This window comes from Rana temporaria, chromosome 8 (assembly GCF_905171775.1).
Source record: "Rana temporaria chromosome 8, aRanTem1.1, whole genome shotgun sequence".
NCBI classification, from domain to species: Eukaryota; Metazoa; Chordata; class Amphibia; order Anura; family Ranidae; genus Rana; species Rana temporaria.
In genome coordinates, this window is record NC_053496.1 from 117,758,533 (window position 1) to 117,781,062 (window position 22,530).

General features: G+C 43.5%; 1 protein-coding gene across 1 annotated transcript; it reads left to right on the plus strand.

Annotated features, from left to right (window-relative positions):
* Positions 1-19,802: 19,802 nt before the first annotated feature.
* Positions 19,803-22,382, plus strand: LOC120909003 (outer dense fiber protein 1-like). Its single transcript, XM_040320577.1, has 3 exons — positions 19,803-19,968; positions 21,410-21,463; positions 22,199-22,382. Exons 1-3 carry the CDS (start codon positions 19,863-19,865, stop codon positions 22,294-22,296), a joined length of 258 nt encoding a protein of 85 aa, XP_040176511.1. The 5' UTR covers positions 19,803-19,862; the 3' UTR covers positions 22,297-22,382.
* Positions 22,383-22,530: the final 148 nt, after the last annotated feature.

The window sequence follows — 22,530 nt, forward strand, 5'->3', positions numbered from 1 at the left end:
AACTTAATTTTTCTCAGGTCGTCGTAGTGTTTTACATCACTGCGTTTTGGACAGTCAGAATTTGGTCTGACAAGACATTGTGAACGAAATTCCGGGATGCAGCATTGGAGGAGGGTCGTTGGCAAAGGAAGAAGGACACCGGAGAAGAAGAAGAGCGGAAGAAGAAGCAGTTGGACAAAGAGAAGAATGGAGAAAGAAGATGGAGGAAGACCGGAGAAGAAGAAGAGGAAGATATATTAATCAAAGACTTGTCAAAAACGGTCTACTGTTGTTTTTAACACTACACTACTTTTTTTTTTCAGGTGAATGGGTAGGGGTACAATGTACCCCATACTCATTCACATAGGGGGGGGCGGGATCTGGGGACCGAATAAAAAGGAGTGTAATTGCGCTAAAATCAACCCATATATTCATAAAAACACCAGTGGTGTGAATGTGTGAAGTGTTGCTAATAATACCGTACTACGTGTATATTCAACAAACAACCATAAAAAGTATATCAAAAGCAACTAAAATAATGCAACCAGTGTATCTAATAAAAAGACACTATAAATAAACCCCCAATGGTAGCAAAAAATAAATATTCATAAGTTACATTTATAAGTTAAGTGCAAAATTTTGGATAAAGTGCTACATTAGATACACCCTGTGTATATCTATATATACATATCATGAGGAGATCAATCCATATGAGATAGCAATGTGTTTGGTCACAGGTACTATAAGGTGCTTTCTGACAAACAGCAGTCCTTAGCAATTGTCAAGCAAATCCGCGCGTTCAGTACGTCCCTCTTCTCCGGGTATACTTCCACACACCAAGGATCTCAAACAAATAAGAACGAAGAAACCATAGCGTAGTATGCTAAACACTGGCTAGAAAAACGTTGTATGTAAACAACTCACATTTAATCAAATGTGTCTATAATACGATCAGATACAATGTTGCACTCCTCAGACTCGTCGGATCTCTTTCAAGGTATGCCACATGACGAGCGTGCTTTCCTTTTAAATCAGAGACAGTGTGTCGGGTTGCCATAGTGACATCAGTGGAGATATTGTATCATCATGCCATTACACATTGACCAATTGACTGCAATGTGATAACATTATTAAACAAATTACTAGCACAATTTTAATACAATAATGATAATATTAAAAACACAATAAAAACAAAGGTATAAAACACAATATCATATATATCACAGCCTAAACATATAATATCAGGCTCCATCTTGTGGCCAAAAAGTAATATTGCTTCAAATAATCCAAAACAATTATATTTAATCTAATTTCATTCAAGCAAGTAAAATACATGGATAAAATAATAAAAAATCAGAGATAAAACAATTTACATCAAAATCAATGTTTAGCCCTTTCGGGTGAAGTGTACCAATTTCATAAATCCATCTTGATTCACATTTACTAAGTTCTCTAACTTTATTGCTTCCCCTCCAATGTGGTTTATATTTATCTATTGCCCAAAATTTGAGATGTGTAGGATCTTTCCCATGACACGCAGCAAAATGTGGGGATACACTGTGTTTTGGAAAGCCCTTTTTGATATTTTGTATGTGTTCCCGTATGTGTTTCCACATAGGGCATTTCGTTCTCCCAATATATTGGAGCGAACAAGAACATTGTAAGATGTGGACTATCCCCTCCATTCTACAGGAGATTTAATCTTTGATTTCATACTTATTTTGCGTATATGTCGATGCAAATTTCGAACATTTTTGGCCATTAGTGTCGTGTTTTTACATGCAAAACACCTCCTACATGGATAAAACCCTTTTCCTTGGGCGTCCCCTGAAGACGTTAACCAACGAAACGTACATCGGCGGCAGTACCTAGTCACGTGACGTGCTCTCCGACCTGTGGAGCTAGCAGCCGGGAACCTGTGCGTTTGCTACGGAGGTGGCAGCGGTCCCAGACAACCCATAACTAGCCGCATACTTAGCCGTGATGTGTCTGCAGTCCCAGTGTCGCGAGGCACTTTTACAGTAAGAGGCCATTTGGTAATCAAAAAGGGAGAGTGTCGCCTCTATTAAACTGACTATAAAGGTAGGTAAAACGTGTCAGCATCCCGTTTAGTATGTAGAAGGTGGGACCCAGGTAATGGTTCAAGAGGCTGCTTGGGGCCAATTGACATCAACACTAATGGATCAACAAGGGGGGTATTGGTTGGGACTTTCAAGGCACTGATAGGCAAACAGGTTAATATAAAAAACAATATTTATTTACATACAATAAAATACAGTATGGAAACATTTAGGGACAGAAACCACAGATCAGATCAGATAACAGATAACAAAACCATCTGTGTCTAAAGGGTGGAGCCCATGACCTCGACCGGTTTCGCGGTGATACCGCTTCTTCAGGAGGGTCTAGAAGATATGTATATGGTATACAATAAACACAAGCAAAAATGTACAATGTAGTATACAAAAATGAATCATGAAACAGTACATTTTATCAGGGAGTCAAAGGAATATTGCTCACCTGAGCTGGTCAGGGTGATCCGGCACTGGGTCTGAAAGTTCCCCCGGGGCGCACGAAGGGGGATAATTAGAACAGGCTCTGATGGGTAAAAGAGTATTTAATGGTAATATTGAATAGAACTAGGACCAAAAAGAGGAGTGGAAGGAGGGGAACACCACATGTTGGAATAAAATGTGAGTAAAAATGGTGGATAAAAATGGTGGTAAGTGAGAGTGGTGAGGGAAAGGGAGTGAGGATTGGTGAAATGTGGTGAAAAAGAAGGGGAAAGAGAATAGGGAAGAGGAAAAAGGGAGCAGATGGGACAGGGGAAGGAAAAGGAGGGAACAGAGAAGGGAGGGCGGACAAAGAAAGGGGAGGGAATGAGAGGGCGAGGGGAAAAGAAGGGAAAGGAATGGAAAGGAAGTGAGAATGGGAAAAAGGAATGGGAGGTTGGGATAAGAGAATAAACTACCTGAAAGAGGGGGAAAAAAGAAAAGTGAAAAGAAAAAGAAGGGACAGAAAGTGGGCAGAAGAAGGGGGAAGGTGTTTGGCAAGGAAGGAAAAGGGCAGAAAAGAAATAGTGACAAAAAAGGGGGGGGTTTGTTTGGGGAAGGATGAGATAGGGAGTGGGTAAAAGGAAAAAAGGGAGGGGTGGGGGAGGGGGTGGAAAATGAAGGAAAAGAGGGGGGGGCTGAAGGGAAAAGTGGGAGAGGGTTGAAGGGTATGAGACAAGTGGGGTGAATGGTGATGAGGAGATAATAAAGCGATGGGTGAAAAAAGAGGGGAGGGGGGGAAGGGGGGGTATACCGATATCCAAGGGAAGTGAAACTGGAAACAAAATAGACCCAGATACCAAAGGGTGACTAAGGTAGAGATGGACAGATTAGTGTATCCTTACCATACGAGCTAATGAAGCTCGAATTGGCTGGGGCGGGTGTATGCTGGTCAGTTCACCTATTAAGGAGATGGCAGGTAGTCCAATTGGCTATACAATGGTAAAGCAATAGGTCTGGTAGGAGAAAGTCAAAGCAATATGGCTTCAATGGACTAACAAAAGTACCAGGCAAACAAGGGTAAAAAGGGAAAGTTGGACAGTGTTGTGAAAAGCACAAAGATAGCTTACCATCAGATGAAATGACCGCCGCATAGCCCCAGGGAGAGCGTCCGTGCTGTCTCACAGAAACAGCTGAATGAGCCGTTTAAGTGAGGAATCCCAAGCCGCGTCAGAAGTCATGTCATCATGACGCTGACGTGGCCCACCGTCCCGCCTACCCACGCAATGATGACAGTGCGCAGACGTGCAGTCGTAAGACCCGATGGCATGACGCCAGGTCAAAGACTGCAAACGGAGAGCTGTGATTAGTGCTCCCCATTCAGGACGGACACTTTGTGCGCCAATCAGGGAAAGAGGCACAGCATCAGGGCCGGATCACATGACCGGGAGAACAAATTCTCTAAGAAGAACTGTAAACATAGTAAAGAACTATGAAAAGACATTTAAATTTGTATTTTATTTTAATTACAACATTGAATTACAATGCATTACCAATACATATGGAAACATATACAGGGGGTTAATCCTATTTTTATTTAAATCATTGCGAGAAAGAGTCAGATAATCAGGAACTAAGAGGGGGGGAGAAGAAGAGAGGGAAATGATATGAGAAGGAAAGGGAGGGGGAGGGAGAGAGAGGGGGGGGTTTGGTATCACATAAGAATGATATGCAATATTTTTGGACACAAGTCAGGGAATTGTAAAAATGACTTATAGGAGTTCATTTCATTTAACCCAGGAAATACCGTGGCATTAAGATGTTTAATCCAAAGGCATTCTTTCTGTAGAATAATTTTATCCCAATCTCCCCCTCGTGGGTGTGGGGGGATCACTTCAAGTATAAAAAAGCGCACCACTGACAAATCATACCGGTGGTACAGTCCGATATGACGTCCAATTGTGGTGAGCTTGCCACAGTCTGAGTCATATAGATGGTCACCCATTTGTTGGTGGAACTCTCTAATCGTTTTACCGATGTAGAAAGCACCGCATCTACAAATCATAAGGTAAATAACACCTCTAGTGCCGCAATCAGCAAAAAGGGAGGACAAAATTGTTCGCCATTTGGCAAGACAAAACATTCCCCTTCTAACACCCAGGGGCAACGTGGGCAATTGCCACACTGAAAAGTCCCCCTGGGTGTAGGTCGGGGTGAATGTTCTGCCACATAGTGGCTCTGAGTCAATCAGTCTCTAAGTGAGGATGCACGTCGGAAGACCAATTCCGGGTGCGCTTTAACATGTTTTTGTAAAGTGTTGTCCTCGGTGAGGATGTGCCAATGTCTATCAAGAATGTTGCGTAGGACATTGTGGTGAGCTGAGAAAGTGGTTATGAATCGCCCTGTTGTAGGCTTTTTTTTAAATTGGTATCAGTGTAACCCCTGGCAAGCAAGCGTTCCCGTAATGCATCGGCTTGTGTTTTGAAATCAGTAGGTAATGTGCAGTTCCTACGTAGCCGTAGGTACTGAGCAAAGGGAATGCTACGAATGAGTGGTTTTGGGTGGGCACTGGAAGCATAGAGCAGAGTATTACCCGCCGTGGGTTTGCGATATAAATCAGTATGAAGTATACCATCCGTGTGTTTAATGACAAACAGGTCCAGAAAGGGGACCTGGATCTCATCAAACACAACGGTGAATTTGAAATTAAATTCATTAACGTTGAGTAATTGTACAAAGTCAAGTAAAGATTCACTGGAGCCTGTCCAAACAATGAAGAGATCATCTATGAATCTATACCATAGTAAAATTTTGTCCAAAAAAATGCTAAGGTCATCATTAGCATTAAGTGAACGCTCCCAGCCACCCAAATATAAATTAGCTGGAGCACACGAGGTGCCCATAGCTACGCCTTGGGTCTGCAAAAACAATTCATCATTAAACGTAAAGTAATAATTGTAAAACAAAATCAACGAGGGGCCAAGAGGTATTCTCCTGCTCATAAAGGAAATAGCCAGCCATCCCGACGCCCTGCTCGTGGGGGATGCTCGAGTATAAAGCCTCGACATCCAAAGCCACGAGCAGGGCGTCAGGAGGGACTTGGATCCCCTCAATGTGTTTAAGCAAATCTGAAGTATCTCTGATGTAGGATGGAAGACTCGTGACGTGAGGCATCAAAAATGCGTCGACAAATTTACTTGCGTTGTCCGTAAGTGAACCCATGCCGGAGACAATAGTTCGACCAGGGGGGGTTGTGTAAATTCTTATGTGTCTTGGGAAGGGAATAGAAGGTAGGTATTTGAGGGAATTTAGGGATCAGGTATTCAAAAGTGTCCTTATCAATGAGGCCCTTGCAATAAGCCTCAGAACATATGGGTTTTAATTCAGTAGCGAAGGTAGAGATCAAGGTGGATGAGATCCAACTATACCACTCACGATTATTGAGTATGGATAGACACATATCTTGATAGAATTTGTGTGTCATTAGCACAATGTTACCACCCTTATCGGATTGTTTAATCATGATATCGGGACATTTCTGAAGGGATTTCAGTGCCTTGGTTTGTTTAATAGTTAAATTAGGAGTGATCCTGTGCCACTCCTGTCTTTTAAGGTCACGAATTGTGGCCTGTACAAAGGCCCAAATGGAAGGACAAGTCATTAAATCAGGGAGGCGAAACGGTTTACGAGAAGGTCGGGTAAGTGGAAGTGCTTGGGGTGGATTGGCACTGGAAGCCTGAGAAGACTCTATATGTTCTGGATTACTCTCATCATATAGAAGCATGAGGTCGCGGAGGGCACGGAATTCATCAACCGTGAACTGTTTGGTCCGCTCAGCGAGCTCACGCTCCAATCCTATCAAAGTGTGGTCCTTATCAAAAATACATTTATATGTAAGATTGCGAGCGAAAAGATAAAGATCCTTTATAGTGTACGTGATTTTGAGGGGATCAAGGGGACAAAAGCCTAGGCCCAATTGTAGGACTGAGGATTGATCCTCAGAGAGTGCATAAGAGGTGAGGTTATATATATTTAATTGGGTGTTTTCAAGGGGGTTGGCTGAAGTGGGGGTGGTAGAGCTTGAGTTGTTTTGAGAACAAATGTGTCTACATTTCCTTGTTGTTGTTTTTTGAGATCTAAAAAAATAGCCTCATCATTGATTTTAGTGTATTTGTTAGTCATTTGCGCAGAGTTGAGAACTTTGGGAATAGCACCGTGTAGTGATGAAGACGTAGCCGTGTTTTCTGCAGGTAAGTTGGCATCAACCAAATCACGAGCAGTTGGAACCTGGTTCTTATTTCCTTTTGTGTTTTTTTTTGTCTTTTTTAGGGAGTTGGGAGGGTGGTGTAACCCCACCGTACCTCAGTCTCTTACGGGATGATCTAGTCCCTAGCATAGCCGGGAATCTAGCATTGCTCTGTTGGGATATCATTGAAGAGACTGAGGAGTCAGATTTTGCCTCAGTATTAGAGTTACCAGGATATTGGTTACGTTTGGGGATTCTCCTGCCTTTCGGGCCCGTAGACCATTTGTAGGCAAAATCCTCAGCGTAGGCAGCCTTGTCTTTGTTAAACTTAGTCTGTTTGTTACTAATAATTACTTTGTTGAGAGTTTCAAGACGAGTTTTAATTTCCTTCCACTTGTCGGCAAAACCTGGGTTGCCTGACAAGTGGAGGAATTGTGTGTTGAGACTGTCAATTTCTTGATCAAGGATCGTCATATCTTGGGTATATTGTGTTACTAGGGATTTCATCAGTTCTATACTGCAACCTAATAATGTGTTTTCCCAGTTCTTTTTAAATTCCGCAAATGGATCCTTAATAGTGGGAAATATTTGGACACGTAGTCCAATGGGACAGATATTGTCTATCAAATAACGTCTGAGAAATTCAATATGCCAATACAAGTGTGATTTCCGTTTCAACAAGGTAAACATTTTAACAAAATACACTTTAAGGTTGTCTTAAAGTTTGTGAGTATTCAGACAAGATGTCTGAATAGTTGACATAAACCCAGTCCAATCAGTGCCAAGAACTTCCATCGTGACCCAACATTACCTGATACGGAACAACTCTTAGTTAATGAAACCAAGGGACTCAATCATCGCAATGAATAAATTATCTAAAGGATAATAAAAATAATAATTAAATGTAATGAGTGAGATGAGAGGCACTCAAGGGGTAGGAATAAGGGAGAAACTTATATCCGTTTGCAGTCTTTGACCTGGCGTCATGCCATCGGGTCTTACGACTGCACGCCTGCGCACTGTCATCAGTGCGTGGGTAGGCAGGACGGTGGGCCGCGTCAGCATCATGATCACATGACTTCTGACGCGGCTTGGGATTCCTCACTTAAACGGCTCATTCGGCTGTTTCTGTGAGACAGCACGGACGCTCTCCCTGGGGCTATGCGGCGGTCATTTCATCTGATGGTAAGCTATCTTTGTGCTTTTCACAACACTGTCCAACTTTCCCTTTTTACCCTTGTTTGCCTGGTACTTTTGTTAGTCCATTGAAGCCATATTGCTTTGACTTTCTCCTACCAGACCTATTGCTTTACCATTGTATAGCCAATTGGACTACCTGCCATCTCCTTAATAGGTGAACTGACCAGCATACACCCGCCCCAGGCAATTCGAGCTTCATTAGCTCGTATGGTAAGGATACACTAATCTGTCTATCTCTACCTTAGTCACCCTTTGGTATCTGGGTCTATTTTGTTTCCAGTTTCACTTCCCTTGGATATCGGTATACCCCCCCTTCCCCCCCTCCCCTCTTTTTTCACCCATCGCTTTATTATCTCCTCATCACCATTCACCCCACTTGTCTCATACCCTTCAACCCTCTCCCACTTTTCCCTTCAGCCCCCCCTCTTTTCCATCATTTGCCACCCCCTCCCCCACCCCTCCCTTTTTTCCTTTTACCCACTCCCTATCTCATCCTTCCCCAAACAAACCCCCCCCCCCTTTTTTGTCACTATTTCTTTTCTGCCCCTTTCCTTCCTTGCCAAACACCTTCCCCCTTCTTCTGCCCACTTTCTGTCCCTTCTTTTTCTTTTCACTTTTATTTGTTCCCCCTCTTTCATGCTTCTGGTAGTTTATTCTCTTATCCCAACCTCCTCAATTTTCCTTCCCTCCCATTCCTTCTTCCCATTCTCACTTCCTTTCCATTACTTTCCCTCCTTTTCCCCTCGCCCTTTTTTCCCTCCCCTTTCTTCGCCCGCCCTCCCTTCTCTGTTCCCTCCTTTTCCTTCCCCTGTCCCATCTGCTCCCTTTTTCCTCTTCCCTTTTCTCTTTCCCTTTCTTTTTCACCACATTTCACCAATCCTCACTCCCTTTCCCTCACCACTCTCATTTCCCACCATTTTTATCCACCATTTTTACTCACATTCTATTCCAACACGTGGTGTTCCCCTCCTTCCACTCCTCTTTTTGGTCCTAGTTCCATTCAATATTACCATTAAATACTCTTTTACCCATCAGAGCCTGTTCTAATTATCCCCCTTTGTGCGCCCCGGGGGAACTTTCAGACCCAGTGCCGGATCACCCTGACCAGCTCAGGTGAGCAATATTCCTTTGACTCCCTAATAAAATGTACTGTTTCATGATTCATTTTTGTATACTTCATTGTACATTGTTGCTTGTGTTTATTGTATACCTTATACATATCTTCTAGACCCTCCTGAAGAAGCGGTATCACCGCGAAACCGGTCGAGGTCATGGGCTCCACCCTTTAGACACAGATGGTTTTGTTATCTGTTATCTGATCTGATCTGTGGGGTCTGTCCCTAAATGTTTTTATACTGTATTTTGTTGTATGTAAATAAATATTGTTTTTTATATTAACCTGTTTGCCTATCAGTGCCTTGAAAGTCCCAACCAATACCCCCCTTGTTGATCCATTAGTGTTGATGTCAATTGGCCCCAAGCAGCCTCTTGAACCATTACCTGGGTCCCACCTTCTACATAAGAGGCCATTTGGCTTTTCTTTGTGTTTTTAAAAATAAAACAGTATTACGCTATTGGTTTTCCCCTCCTGTTTTTTTCACATATCCTAATTTGGAACGCCGGGAACGAGGTTACACAACCATTATCCTGTCAGCATGTGTGTAGGCACAATCCCGCTAAAGCTCATTTGACGATCTTTTTCACTAAAGTAGTCAAATCGTTCTGGTAAGCGCATCCATTTTCTTCAGCACATTTTGGGTGAAAGAAGATTCAAGTGTGGTGGTGGCATTTTTCACTTTAATCAAGATCACAGCAGATAAGAAGAGCGGATCACTTAATTTACTGCACTTATATTGGGACTTTATGTCACAGAGATATGTTATGTCACAGAGACACTATATGAATTATTGATATGTTTAGCATTATCAGTATTTTTATATGATTGATATAGTAAATATTTTATTATTTTTATTATTTTTCAATTCACGGTTATAGGGGATACTTTTAATCTGTGTCACTTCCTGAATTCTATGTTGAATAAAATTGTCATTATATCCTTTTTTCTGCAAATGTATTTCCTATTGTAGTTGCCTGTTCCAAATATACACTCGTATTAATTGTCCTTTTGGAAGATTCACAAGCCAAGGGTCATGGTGACAGCTGTCAACTGGTATGTAACTATTTCCCTAAAACCGGTTTACAAAAGGTTTTAGTGATTAATCTAGTATTTTCCTGTTTGATTCCTAAATCCATGAAATCTGGGGACACCCTTATTAAAGGGGGCTTCCAGATTCCGATAAGCCCTCCGCCCGCAGACCCCGACAACCACCGGGCAAGGGTTGTCGGGAAGAGGCCCTTGCTGCCGCATCCTTAACAACCGATGAGTCATTAGCTTTCAGCGGCTTCCCGCTGAATGTAAAAAGAAAAGAATTGCTGGGAAAAAAAACGAGAAAAAATACAGCGTGGGGTCCCCCCCCCCAGGTCCATACCAGGCCCTTGGGTCTAGTATGGATTCTGAGGGGACCCCCCACACCAAATTTAAAATAAATGGCGTGGGGGTCCCCTCCGAATCCATACTAGACCCAAGGGCCTGGTATGGAATTGGGGGGGACCCCACACTGTTTTTTTTTTCTCTATTTTTTTTTTTTTTTGCCGGCAATTCTTTTTTTTGCATTCAGCAGGAAGCCGCTGACAGCTGATGACTCATCGGTTGTTAAGGAGGCGGCTGCTGGCTTCCTGCCCCCTCCTTAGCAACCAGCAAGATACAGTGTAAAAGAAAACACGTGTCCAAAAACGCGGCAAGCACCGCAAAAAGCACTGCAGACACGCTCAAAAGCAACATGAATAAATGTGAATCGAGCCTAATATACACACCAAAATTGTGAAAATATAATTTATTAAAATTAGAGGCAACAAAATGGTAAATCATGTACCCTGGATTCAGATTTTAAAAATATAAAAAATTACTTTTAAAGTTATTTTAACATGTTAAAGCTTATATAAGGTTTTAACAATTGGATTTATATATATTTAGGGCAAAGTACAAGAAAATGTACTAGCAAAGTAATACTACAACAAAGAATAAAATCAAGATAGCAATGACCTTGGCATGAATTCTTAAACTGGCCATGCAATATGTGAATTCCAGGTGGTTCCTGATGAACTGACTGAAATTCACTTTGCCCTGTTGAATTTAAAAAGGAAATTTTCCCCTGCAAAGTAAAAAGCATAATGGGCTAGTATGCATCGCATACTAGCCCATTATGTGGCACTTACCTGCAAACAAAGCCTGCACTGTCCCCACTGGTGGCTGCATCCATCTTCACCCCTCTTTCTTCCAGGGCCGCGGACTCCGGATCTGTGACTGTCCGGAGCCACGTGACATCACTCCCAAGCATGCATGTGGGAGCTGTCAGTCACGGCACTTGCGAGTGAAGAAACGGCACGGAGGTCCATTTCTTCATAGCTGATGTTATCTGCGCACTACAAGGTACAGTAAATATCCCCTAAACAGCGCACGTTTAAGAGATATTTCTACTACCTATAGGTAAGCCTTTATTCAAGGCTTACCTATGGGGGTTTACAACCACTTTAAAATCAAGGTAACCAGATATAAAAATGTTGGCCACACAGTGCCTGCATGCAATCAGAAGCAGCTGCTTTTTGGGTATTCTGACAGCCACTGGTGTTGCCTACAAATTCTGCAGTGGGAGATTTGTTCACCCTTTATGTATAGCTTGGAAAGAAAAATCTGCAGGTTGAGCAAAACAATCTAACTGTCTGTGGCCAGCTTTAATCTTTACAACTAAATCATCAAGTGAGAATATATTTATGGATACATTCTTTCCTGTTTATGCATGTGTTAAGTACTATGGATCTATAGTACACATAATTATGCATCAACCTATAAATACTGTATATATGAGTTATTTATATGTATATCTATAAAATAGCATGATTCATAGATTCCAGTTGCAATTTATATTTGCATATACTTTTGAGATATGATAAAAAAAATCTGTTTACAATGATGACTATGTAACTATAGCCAGAATGTTTTTTATTTTTTATTTTTTCCATTCTGGATTGAATGGTGAACGGTTGGAACCCCTTTTCAGGCTTAAAGGGGTTGTAAAGTTAAAAATAAATTTCCTAAATAGCTTTCTTTACCTTAGTGCAGTCCTCCTTCACTTACCACATCCTTAGAGTTTGCTTTTAAATGTCCTTATTTCTTCTGAGAAATCCTCACTTCCTGTTCTTCTGTCTGTAACTCCACACAGTAATGTGAGGCTTTCTCCCTGGTGTGGAGTGTCGCGCTCGCCCCATCCCTTGGACTACAGGAGAGTCAGGATGCTCTCTACGTTGCAGATAGAGAAAGGAGCTGTGTGTTAGTGGGTGTCCTGACTCTCCTGTAGTCCAAGGGAGGGGGCGAGCACGACACTCCACACCAGGGATGTTCCCAGAGATGAGCTCCGCCTGGGGAGGTGTGGGATGGCTGGGGGGGTGGTGTGGAGTGACCAGGGCTTGTGGACCTTTGTTGTTGTTGCATGCAGGACTCACTGTTAGCAGGGTCCTACGGCCCTGGGGTGACACTTAATGAGGTACTAGTTGATTTGATATACAATACGTTTTTTGAGATTGTGCAAGACCCCTTCCTCGCCCCTCCTCCTTGTGATATTGTTGATAATGCCCCCCCCTCTCCCTATTCCCTCTCTCTGCTTAATTAGTTTTCTTAATGTCCCTTTTGTATAAGTTTGTACCGATTTGTCATAGCCCATGTTGGGCATTGATAAAAATTACATATTTGAAAGAAAAAGCAATCTACTGAGCTGGCCAGAACCACCTCTGGAGGGAGTCTATTCCACATTTTGACAGCTCTTACCGTGAAGAAACCTTTCCATATTTGGAGATGAAAACTCTTTTCCTCTAGACGTAAAGAGTGCCCCTTGTCCTTTGTGTTGACCATAAAGTGAATAACTCAACACCAAGTTCACTATATGGACCCCTTATATATTTGTACATGTTGATCATAGTCCCCCTTAATCTCCTCTTCTCAAGAGTGAATAACTTCAGTTCCTCTAATCTTTCCTCATAGCTGAATTCCTCCATGCCTCTTATAATTTTGGTTGCCCTTTTCTGCACTTTCTCCAGTTCACCAATATCCTTTTTGAGAACTGGTGCCCAAAACGTAACTGCATATTCCAGATGAGGTCTTACTAATGTTTTGAACGGGGGCAACATGATATCTCTCTCTTTGGAGTCCATACCTCTAACAATAAGGAGTTTGCTCACTTTGGAAATCGCAGCTTGGCATTGCATGCCATTATTGAGCTTTTGATCTACCAAAACCCCCAGATCCTTCTCCACTATGGATCCCCCCAGTTGTTCTCCCCCTAGTATGTATGATGCATGCATATTTTTAGCCCCCAAGTGCATAACTTTACATTTACAAGAAGGTTTGCGGTACAAGGTCCTAGACTATGGAACGCTTTACCAACCAGCATTTGGTTGGAGGAAAACCACCTAACCTTCAGAAGACAGATCAAGACTCTGCTCTTTTGATGTCTAGAAAGATAGGAACAACTAGCGCCCAGAGGCAATTCAGTTCGCATGCGCTGCGCTATATAAGTTTTTCATTCATTCATTCATTTATCAACATTAAACCTCATCTGTCCAATTAGACAGTGCATTGAGGTCGGCTTGTAAATTGGAGATTTTCTATCCATTTACAAACTGATATTTCCAATCCTGTAGACTTTACCTTAAACGCGATCCGTGTGTGGGGAACTGTATCAAACAATTTTGCAAAATCCAAGTATACCACGTTCACCGCCATCACCCTGTCCAAGGTTTTACTTACCTCTTCATAAAAATAAATCAGGTTTGTCTGACAACTTCTTTCTTTCATGAATCCATGCTGTCTGTTGCTTAAATAGTTTTAAATAGTTTTTTTTCCAGCAAGAACTCATCTATGTGTTTTTTTTATTAATCTCTCCAGTATCTTCCCAACTATAGAAGTTAAACTAACAGGTCTATAGTTACTTGGTAAAGACTTTGTTCCCTTTTTAAATATAGGCACCAATACAGTGGTACTATTCCTGTCATTAATGAGTCCCTAAAAATGAGATACAATGGCTTTGAAATGATAGAGCTCAATTCTTTTAGGATCCGTGGGTGTATGACATCTGGTCTAGGTGCTTTATCCACCTTTATTCTGTCTAAATATTTCTGGACCATATCACTTTTGAGCCATTGTGGATCATTTGGGGCTGTGTCACTACCACCCCCATTATGGACATGAGCTCCCACATGCTCCTTTGTATACACAGAGCTGAAGAAAGTATTTAATAAATTAGCCTTCTCTTTGTCCCTAGTCACCCAATCTAGATTATTTTGTAAAGGGCCTACATGCTTACTCAGACCTGACCTTTTTACTATTAATATATTTGAAGATTTTTTTGTGGTTTGTCCTACTATCTTTTGCAATCTGTCATTTGTTTTGAGTTTTTGCATCCTTGATTTCCTTTTTACATATTCTGTTATATTCTTTGTGACATTTAAACGACACTAGTGTTCCTTCATTTTTATATTTTTTAAAGGCTCTTTTCTTATTGTTTATAGCTTCTTTAACTTTGGCCGTGAGCCACATACGTTTTATTTTTATCCTTTTAAACTTATTGTCCATGGGAATATACTTTGCAGTGACTTCACAAACAGTCTTTTTGAAGAATTCCCATTTCTGTTCTGTGCCCATTTATGGCAATATTCTCTCCCAGTCTAAGTCCAGGAGAGCAGCATTCATCCTTCTTTCCCTCATGTGATTTTTGCTAACAACTAACATCAAATGAAATCATGTTATGGTCACTGCTACTCAGGTGTTCCTTTATCTGAACATTAGTAATAAGCTCTGCATGGTTTGAGATTACCAGGTCCAACAGAGCATCATTCCAAGTTGGGGCCTCGAAAAACTAGACCATAAAACTGTCCTGTAATAGGTTTATACATTTTTGCCCTTTAACTGTCCCAGCAGTGCCATTACTCCAGTTGGTAGTTAAAATCCCCCATTATTATCACCGTTCCAGCCCTCGCAGCCCTTTTCCATCTGTGCAAGGAGCTGAGTCTCTACCTCCTCATTAACATTGGGTGGTCTATAACAAACTCCAATGATTAACTTTGAACTACACACATCTGTATGCAGTTCCACCCATAATGCTTCAGACTCATCACACTCTCCATCCACCAGGTCCTCTTTCACACTCACTTTGGGATCACATCTCACATGTATAAGAATTCCATGTTGTCTTGAATTCCACCACTACAGTGGCAGGGCAAAAGATCAGTCCAGGCAGCAGGCAAAAAACATGGCCAAAGTCAGGTAGAAGGAAGGTGGAAATGTGGTTTATAAACAGGCTAGGGTCAATTGAGGCAGCAGGCAGAGGCATGGTTGATTAACAAGACAGGGTATGTTAAGGCAGCAGGCAGAGGCACATCTAACTAGCAGACCAAGGTCAGTTCAGGTGGCAAGCAGAGGTGTGGTCAGTACAGTAGGTGTTTGTGATATTGTGCTTTTAGCACGACAGCGTCGTGCTGATACTCGGCGACAGGGTGCCGAGATCTCGCCGACATCTCACTCACTGGAATAGTGACAGCACATCCCAGCAAGCGCGTCATAGAAGCGACGGGAGATCCGACTTGGATTCCCGCCAATTCTACACGTGTGCGGCGTTTGTTATGAATCCTGAGGGGGAAGTCCCCGCCGGATTTTAAATAAAAATCCGGCATGGGTCCCCCCCTCAGGAGCATACCGGGCCCTTAGGTCTGTTATGGGTTGTAAGGAGAGCCCCCCTACGCCGGAAAAAACGGCGTAGGGGGTCCCCCTACAATCCATACCAGACCCGTATCCAAAGCACGCTACCCGGCCAGCCAGGAAGGGAGTGGGGACGAGCGAGCGCCCCCCCCCCCTCCTGAGCCGTACCAGGCTGCATGCCCTCAACATGGGGGGGTTGGGTGCTCTGGGGCAGGGGGGCGCACTGCGGCCCCCCCACCTCAGAGCACCCTGTCCCCATGTTGATGAGGACAGGGCCCCTTCCCGACAACCCTGGCCGTTGGTTGTCGGGGTATGCGGGCGGGAGGCTTATCGGAATCTGGGAGCCCCCTTTAATAAGGGGGCCCCCAGATACCGGCCCCCCCACCCTAAGTGAATGAGTATGGGGTACATCGTACCCCTACCCATTCACCTGCAAGAAAAGTGGTAAAAACACAAATAAACCACACAGTGTATTAAAATATTTTATTTTTCTGCTCCGGAGGCTCCCCCTGTCTTCTTTATTAGCTCTTTTACCAGGGGGGGCTTCTTCTTTGACGTCTTCGGGTGGGTGGGGGCCGCCGTCTGGTTCTCTTCCACCGCCGGGGGGGGGTGGCTTTTAAAAAAGCCCCCACCCCCCCGGCGGGTTTCCTCCGGCGTCTTCGGCGGGGCTCTTCTTCTTCCGCTATCCCGACGGGTCTTCTCCGCTATCCGGGGGGTCTCGCCGCTCTCCGCTGTTGACTCGTCGCACCCCGGTTCTTCGTCTCGCAGTCCGGTCCCTTCTTCCGTGCTGTACGTCTTCTTCCGCGCTGTGACGTCATGTTCTTCACTTCTCTTCTTCTCCCGATGTTGACTCGCCGGTCCTCCTCGCTGAAATGACGGATGCGCGCCTTGCATCGGACCTATATAGGCCTCACAGTCCCATCATGCTCTGTACCTACCCATGTGATACCCATGTGGTAGGTATCACATGGGTAGGTACAGAGCATGATGGGACTGTGAGGCTTATATAGGTCCGATGCAAGGCGCGCATCCGTCATTTCAGCGAGGAGGACCGGCGTGTCAACATCGGGAGAAGGAGAGAAGTGAAGAACATGACGTCACAGCGCGGAAGAAGAACTCATCACAGCACGGAAGGAGAAGACGTACAGCACGGAAGAAGACACCGGACAGCGAGACGAAGAACCGGGGTGCGCCGAGTCAACAACGGAGAGCGGCGAAGACAGAAGGAGAACCCCGGAGAGTTGAGAAGACCCGTCGGGATAGCGGAAGAAGAAGAGCCCCGCCGAAGACGCCGGAGGAAACCCGCCGGGGGGGTGGGGGCTTTTTTAAAAGCCACCCCCCCCCGGCGGTGGAAGAGAACCAGACGGCGGCCCCCACCCACCCGAAGACGTCAAAGAAGAAGCCCCCCCTGGTAAAAGAGCTAATAAAGAAGACAGGGGGCGGCCTCCGGAGCAGAAAAATAAAATATTTTAATACACTGTGTGGTTTATTTGTGTTTTTACCACTTTTCTTGCAGGTGAATGGGTAGGGGTACGATGTACCCCATACTCATTCACTTAGGGTGGGGGGCCGGTATCTGGGGGCCCCCTTATTAAAGGGGGCTCCCAGATTCCGATAAGCCTCCCGCCCGCATACCCCGACAACCAACGGCCAGGGTTGTCGGGAAGGGGCCCTGTCCTCATCAACATGGGGACAGGGTGCTCTGAGGTGGGGGGGGCCGCAGTGCGCCCCCCTGCCCCAGAGCACCCAACCCCCCCATGTTGAGGGCATGCAGCCTGGTACGGCTCAGGAGGGGGGGGGCGCTCGCTCGTCCCCACTCCCTTCCTGGCTGGCCGGGTAGCGTGCTTTGGATACGGGTCTGGTATGGATTGTAGGGGGACCCCCTACGCCGTTTTTTTCGGCGTAGGGGGGCTCTCCTTACAGCCCATAACAGACCTAAGGGCCCGGTATGCTCCTGAGGGGGGGACCCATGCCGGATTTTTATTTAAAATCCGGCGGGGACTTCCCCCTCAGGATTCATAACAAACGCCGCACACGTGTAGAATTGGCGGGAATCCAAGTCGGATCTCCCGTCGCTTCTATGACGGCTCTGTCTCCATCGCGGCAAGCCAGCTCGGCGCTGGCTCCCGCGATGGGGCTCGTAGGTGCTCAATCTCGCTGAGAAAGAGAGCGAGATTGACACAAAATCGGGTTCACCTACTGTATGAAGGCAAATGGTCAGTCCAGACAGCAAGCAAATAGTCAGCACCAAGGGCATTAGATAAGATGAAATGGCAGGTCATCGGAATTACATTAACTATGCTTCACTAATATCGTAGTGAAGCGTGGTATCTGAACAGTCTCCTATGCATAGACCCAGTTGGGAGGGACATTGGGGACAATAATAACAGGTGTTTAGCCTTACTCCACTTCTAGTGCATACCAAAAATGTTTTGGTGGTTTTCAGCCTATTTCTGTGGGAGGGATCATATCTGGGAAATGTGTTTCGTGTAATCTGGTCACTGCATCAGAGTGAATATTTTCTGATCAAGGGCCTCCCTGGTACACAAGAGCAGTGACAAGATCCTTTTGATATTTGAGAAAGGATCTGAGTCTTTCAGTGGACTTCTGATAAATGTCATAGGAATTATAAATTGGAAGAGTTAAATGGAAACATTTTTATACCAATCTTCTGGTTGCTAGATAGGGCTGTATCATTTTATCATAAAAATTGACCCCCCCCCCCCCCCATGAACTGATTGTAGTGATATACACAATCAGGTTTCTGGATTGGACCATGCCTTCCAAGGATTTCCAGGGGTTGTTGTGGATGGAGGAATGCACATATACATCTCGCTTATGCTTCCATTCCAAGACCAAAACATCTCCATTATGTAAACTCACTGATGCCCCTTTTTGTAGCTTTGTATTCACCAGCCTTTGTGGGAACAGTCAGGGATCCCCAGCTGGATTTCCTTTCCTTCATAAACACAGAAGGCATACATGTACCCTGTGGCCCTTTTTACACAGTTTGTACAACTTCACCCGACATCTGACCCTTTTACTGAGGATATACTGATGCCTGGCCTGCCAGTAAAATGGACAAGGGACTCATTAACACACATGTGTTTGTCTGGAAATATACAACTTAGAACATTTCTGGGAGAAAGAAATTTATAAGTGGTCAAAGTTTATAAAGTTTATCATATTCAGGGTGATTTTGGGGTGGGTGAGCCCGACCAGGTTCAGACATGAAAACAGAAAAGGACTGTGTTCTTTTCTGTTTTTCTGGACTTAAATATGATGGATCAGAGGTAACCTCATGTAAAAGGACACAAGTATGTTTATATCCAGCTGCCCATAGAGTTTGAAAGTCCTGTTGTGTTTGTGTCCCCTAATATTGATTTTAGTGTATTTTTATCAAATATATTGTTTTAATAGTTTCTGGAAGAGAAATTGGGGGGGGGGCTGTGAGTTAGGCTGTAAGGGGCCCCACGATTTCTAACAGCCACCCTGCCCTCACCCATGTCTCTGGGCCCTAGCAAATCTTAGTGTTGGGTTGAACTTTTTTAACTGGTTATTTATCCTCCAGAGACAAGCAGAGACTAGGTGGCATCTAACGGTACTCCTTAGCAGCTAGTGATGCTGGGACTTGATATCTCAAATCCATTGGTGGCATCACTAAGTGAAGCCAAAGCTGCAATTTCAGAACCACTCTTTACTCCAGATATATCAGTGTGATTGTTAGCATGACACTACTAAAAGTGTGTGTGAGGGATATGTGGGAACAAAGATACACGTGCAATATTCAGACACAATTTTTTGAGTTTACACTGAGGCATAAAATCCCAATTAAAACAATGCATCAGTATATAATAAAATAATAAACAACCCTAAAACGTTGAGTGTAAATAGTACATTTCTGAGTAAGCAACCCTATTTAATTAGAAAATGATAGGCATGTGGATAGGGAAATGTGGATGGCTCGTATATTTTGAAGCACCTCATAATTTTGTTGTGACAAGTCAGTAGAAAAATGTGTCCTAATTTCTGTTCCTGTTACAGTATATATAAAAAGGTCCCATGGCAAGCTATTCAAACAACCAAAATAAACTCTCCCAGGTTCCGAATTTTCAAAGAAGGAAAACCAAAATCAGATATGTCTGGAATCAAAGGTAGTTGTGGTGGGCAGAAGATCCAGTGCCAGGATCCATGCAAGAACCCTTGCCAAAAAATTACAGTCTGCAAAGATCCATGCCAAAACCGTAAGTGTTGTGTTTACATTTTTTATAGTCAATCCCATGTACTGCTTAAGATTTATGTAAAGCATTCTATTGTGAATTTCATTCTATTACAGCTTTCTGTTAATTGCAGGAATGTTAGTTATTGGTTACAACATCAGTTCTAACAAGGCTTTAGAGCAAATACCTAAGTGATAATAATTTCAAAAACAACAATATATTGCATTAATTTCCTATTGTCAGGCTTTTTGTAAAGATCTGGTCAGTAATACACTTCTTGTCTAAGACCCATTTCACACTGGGGCAATTTGCAGGCGCTATAATGCTAAAAATAGCGCCTACAAAGCGCCCTGAAACAGCCGCTGCTGTCTCTCTAGTGTGAAAGTCCTGAGGGCTTTTACACTGGAGCGGTGCGCTAGCAGGATGGTAAAAAAAAGTCCTGCTTGCAGCATCTTTGGAGTGGTGAAGGAGCGGTGTGTATACCGCTCCTGCCCATTGAAATCAATGGGCACCGCGCTATACTGCCGGCAAAGCACCTCTGCAGAGGAGCCCTGCCATGGTTTTAACCCTTTCTCGACCGCTAGCGGGGGGAAAAGCACCGCGCTAGCGGCCAAATAGCGCAGCGAAACTGACGGTAAAGCGCCTCTAAAAATAACAGGGGTTTACCGCCGATGCACCCACCGCCCCAGTGTGAAAGGTGCCTTAGGGTATCTCCACTCCACTGGAGAACAGAGGACAGACACCACCAGACAGCAAACTGAGTCAATAGTCCAGGGCAGAATATTATCAATTATTTTGTATCAGTCTGCTGCACAGACATACTTTGATGTGTGGTTTTGCAACAGCTGGAGGGCCGTAGATTGGAGATCCCTGGTCTATATCATATACAGTTGGGCCAGGTTTTCTTACTTCATTCCTACTGGCTCCTTGATGTCTCTAAAGCTGCACATTGATGGATCAAAATTCGGCCAGTTCAGCAGGGACCGGACAAATGTTAATCCATATAAGGGCACTATCGTTGTACAGAAGTCAATCTACTGATCAACTTCTGTACAACCACTTTCCTGGAACATTTTGTCTCAGTCAGCCCTGCTGGCTAAAGCCTGCAGCACTGATCAGTGTATTCTGATGGTGAGGAAGTGTCCTTGCTGTCAGAATACAATGGCACGGGGGAGGATTTGAATGTGTGGATGGGGAACTCATCTATAGCCTGCTTTAGGCTCAATAACAGTTGGTTTCACAATGGGGAAATATGAGAATGATGTATTAGTACCCATGTGGAAACTTGAGGAACTCTGGTTGAAGTTGTTTAATAAATCTCAGGCTAAATTAATATTTAGTAGATTTTATAAGAGTTTTAATATTTCACCAATATAATTAGGCTTTAACTGGTTTATTTCACTTGTGTTACCTGTTGTTCTTCTGTAGTGTATGTATTAAACATTTGTTTGTGCTTTTATTTCAGCATGTAAACCTCAGGGTCATCACCATCATCCACGTGGAAATGTTCGCCAACAAGGTAATGCAGAGAAATTCATGACTGTCTCCAGAATTTAAAATCAATTAAATGCTGTTTAAAACACGCCAATCCTACTATGATTAGAAGAGCGAATTGCTGCTGATTGGTCCTTTGACCACAATGTAGCTTGTTTCATTCCAAGAATCCTGTTTTTTGAGGTAAAAGCTTTTCAGTTAGCTAATGAATGGATACATCTAGCACTTTCACCCATTCTTGCCCAGGCCAAATTTCAGCTTTCAGCAATGTCACATTTTAAATGACAATTACTCAGTCGTGCAACAATGTACCAGTATTTTTGAGTCAGATAGAGCTTTCTTTTGTAGTATTTAATCACCACTGGGGTTTTTATTTTTTGATAAATAAATGAAAAAGGACCGACAGTTTTGAAAAATAAAAGTTTTCTTAGTTTCTGTTATAAGATTCAGCAAATAGGTAATTTTTCTTCTCCACTGATGTGTGCTGATGAGGCTGCACTGATGGGCACTGATGAGGAGGCACTGATAAGGCTGCACTGATGGGCTCTGATTATCAGTGTAAATAATGTATTTACTGTGCCCCTCTGAGATTAGCTCTCCTTTCCTCACAGGCTGTCTCTGCAAAAAGAAATTTCATTTACCATTCAAACTTAAATAAGGCTGTTGGATATAAAAAGAACATTTTGGCTGAACCTGAATTATAAAAATATATTCTATGCTTTAAGTTGAATACATTACTAATATATTATTTTATTGGCAGATCCATGCAACCCCTGCAATCCCTGTGTTGTTCCTGTCTCCTGCTGTCCTGATCCCTGTGATCCTTGCCAGGGCCAAGGAAGTTTTTGCTGTGATTAATGAAGAAGAGATTACGTGTGCCTAAAGCCAAAGTTACTAAATTACTTTTCTGCAAAATCAACAACACCCTTTCTATTTTATTTAGTTTAAGCCCTGGTTCACACTGGGTTGCGGGAGTGAAGCCGTGCAAGTTCAGCTGAACTCGCACGATTTCACTCCCGCTGGCAGTCCCGATTTCGGCCGCGATTTAAGAGACATCTGTGCAGGTTTCTGCACAGATGTCTATGTAAATCG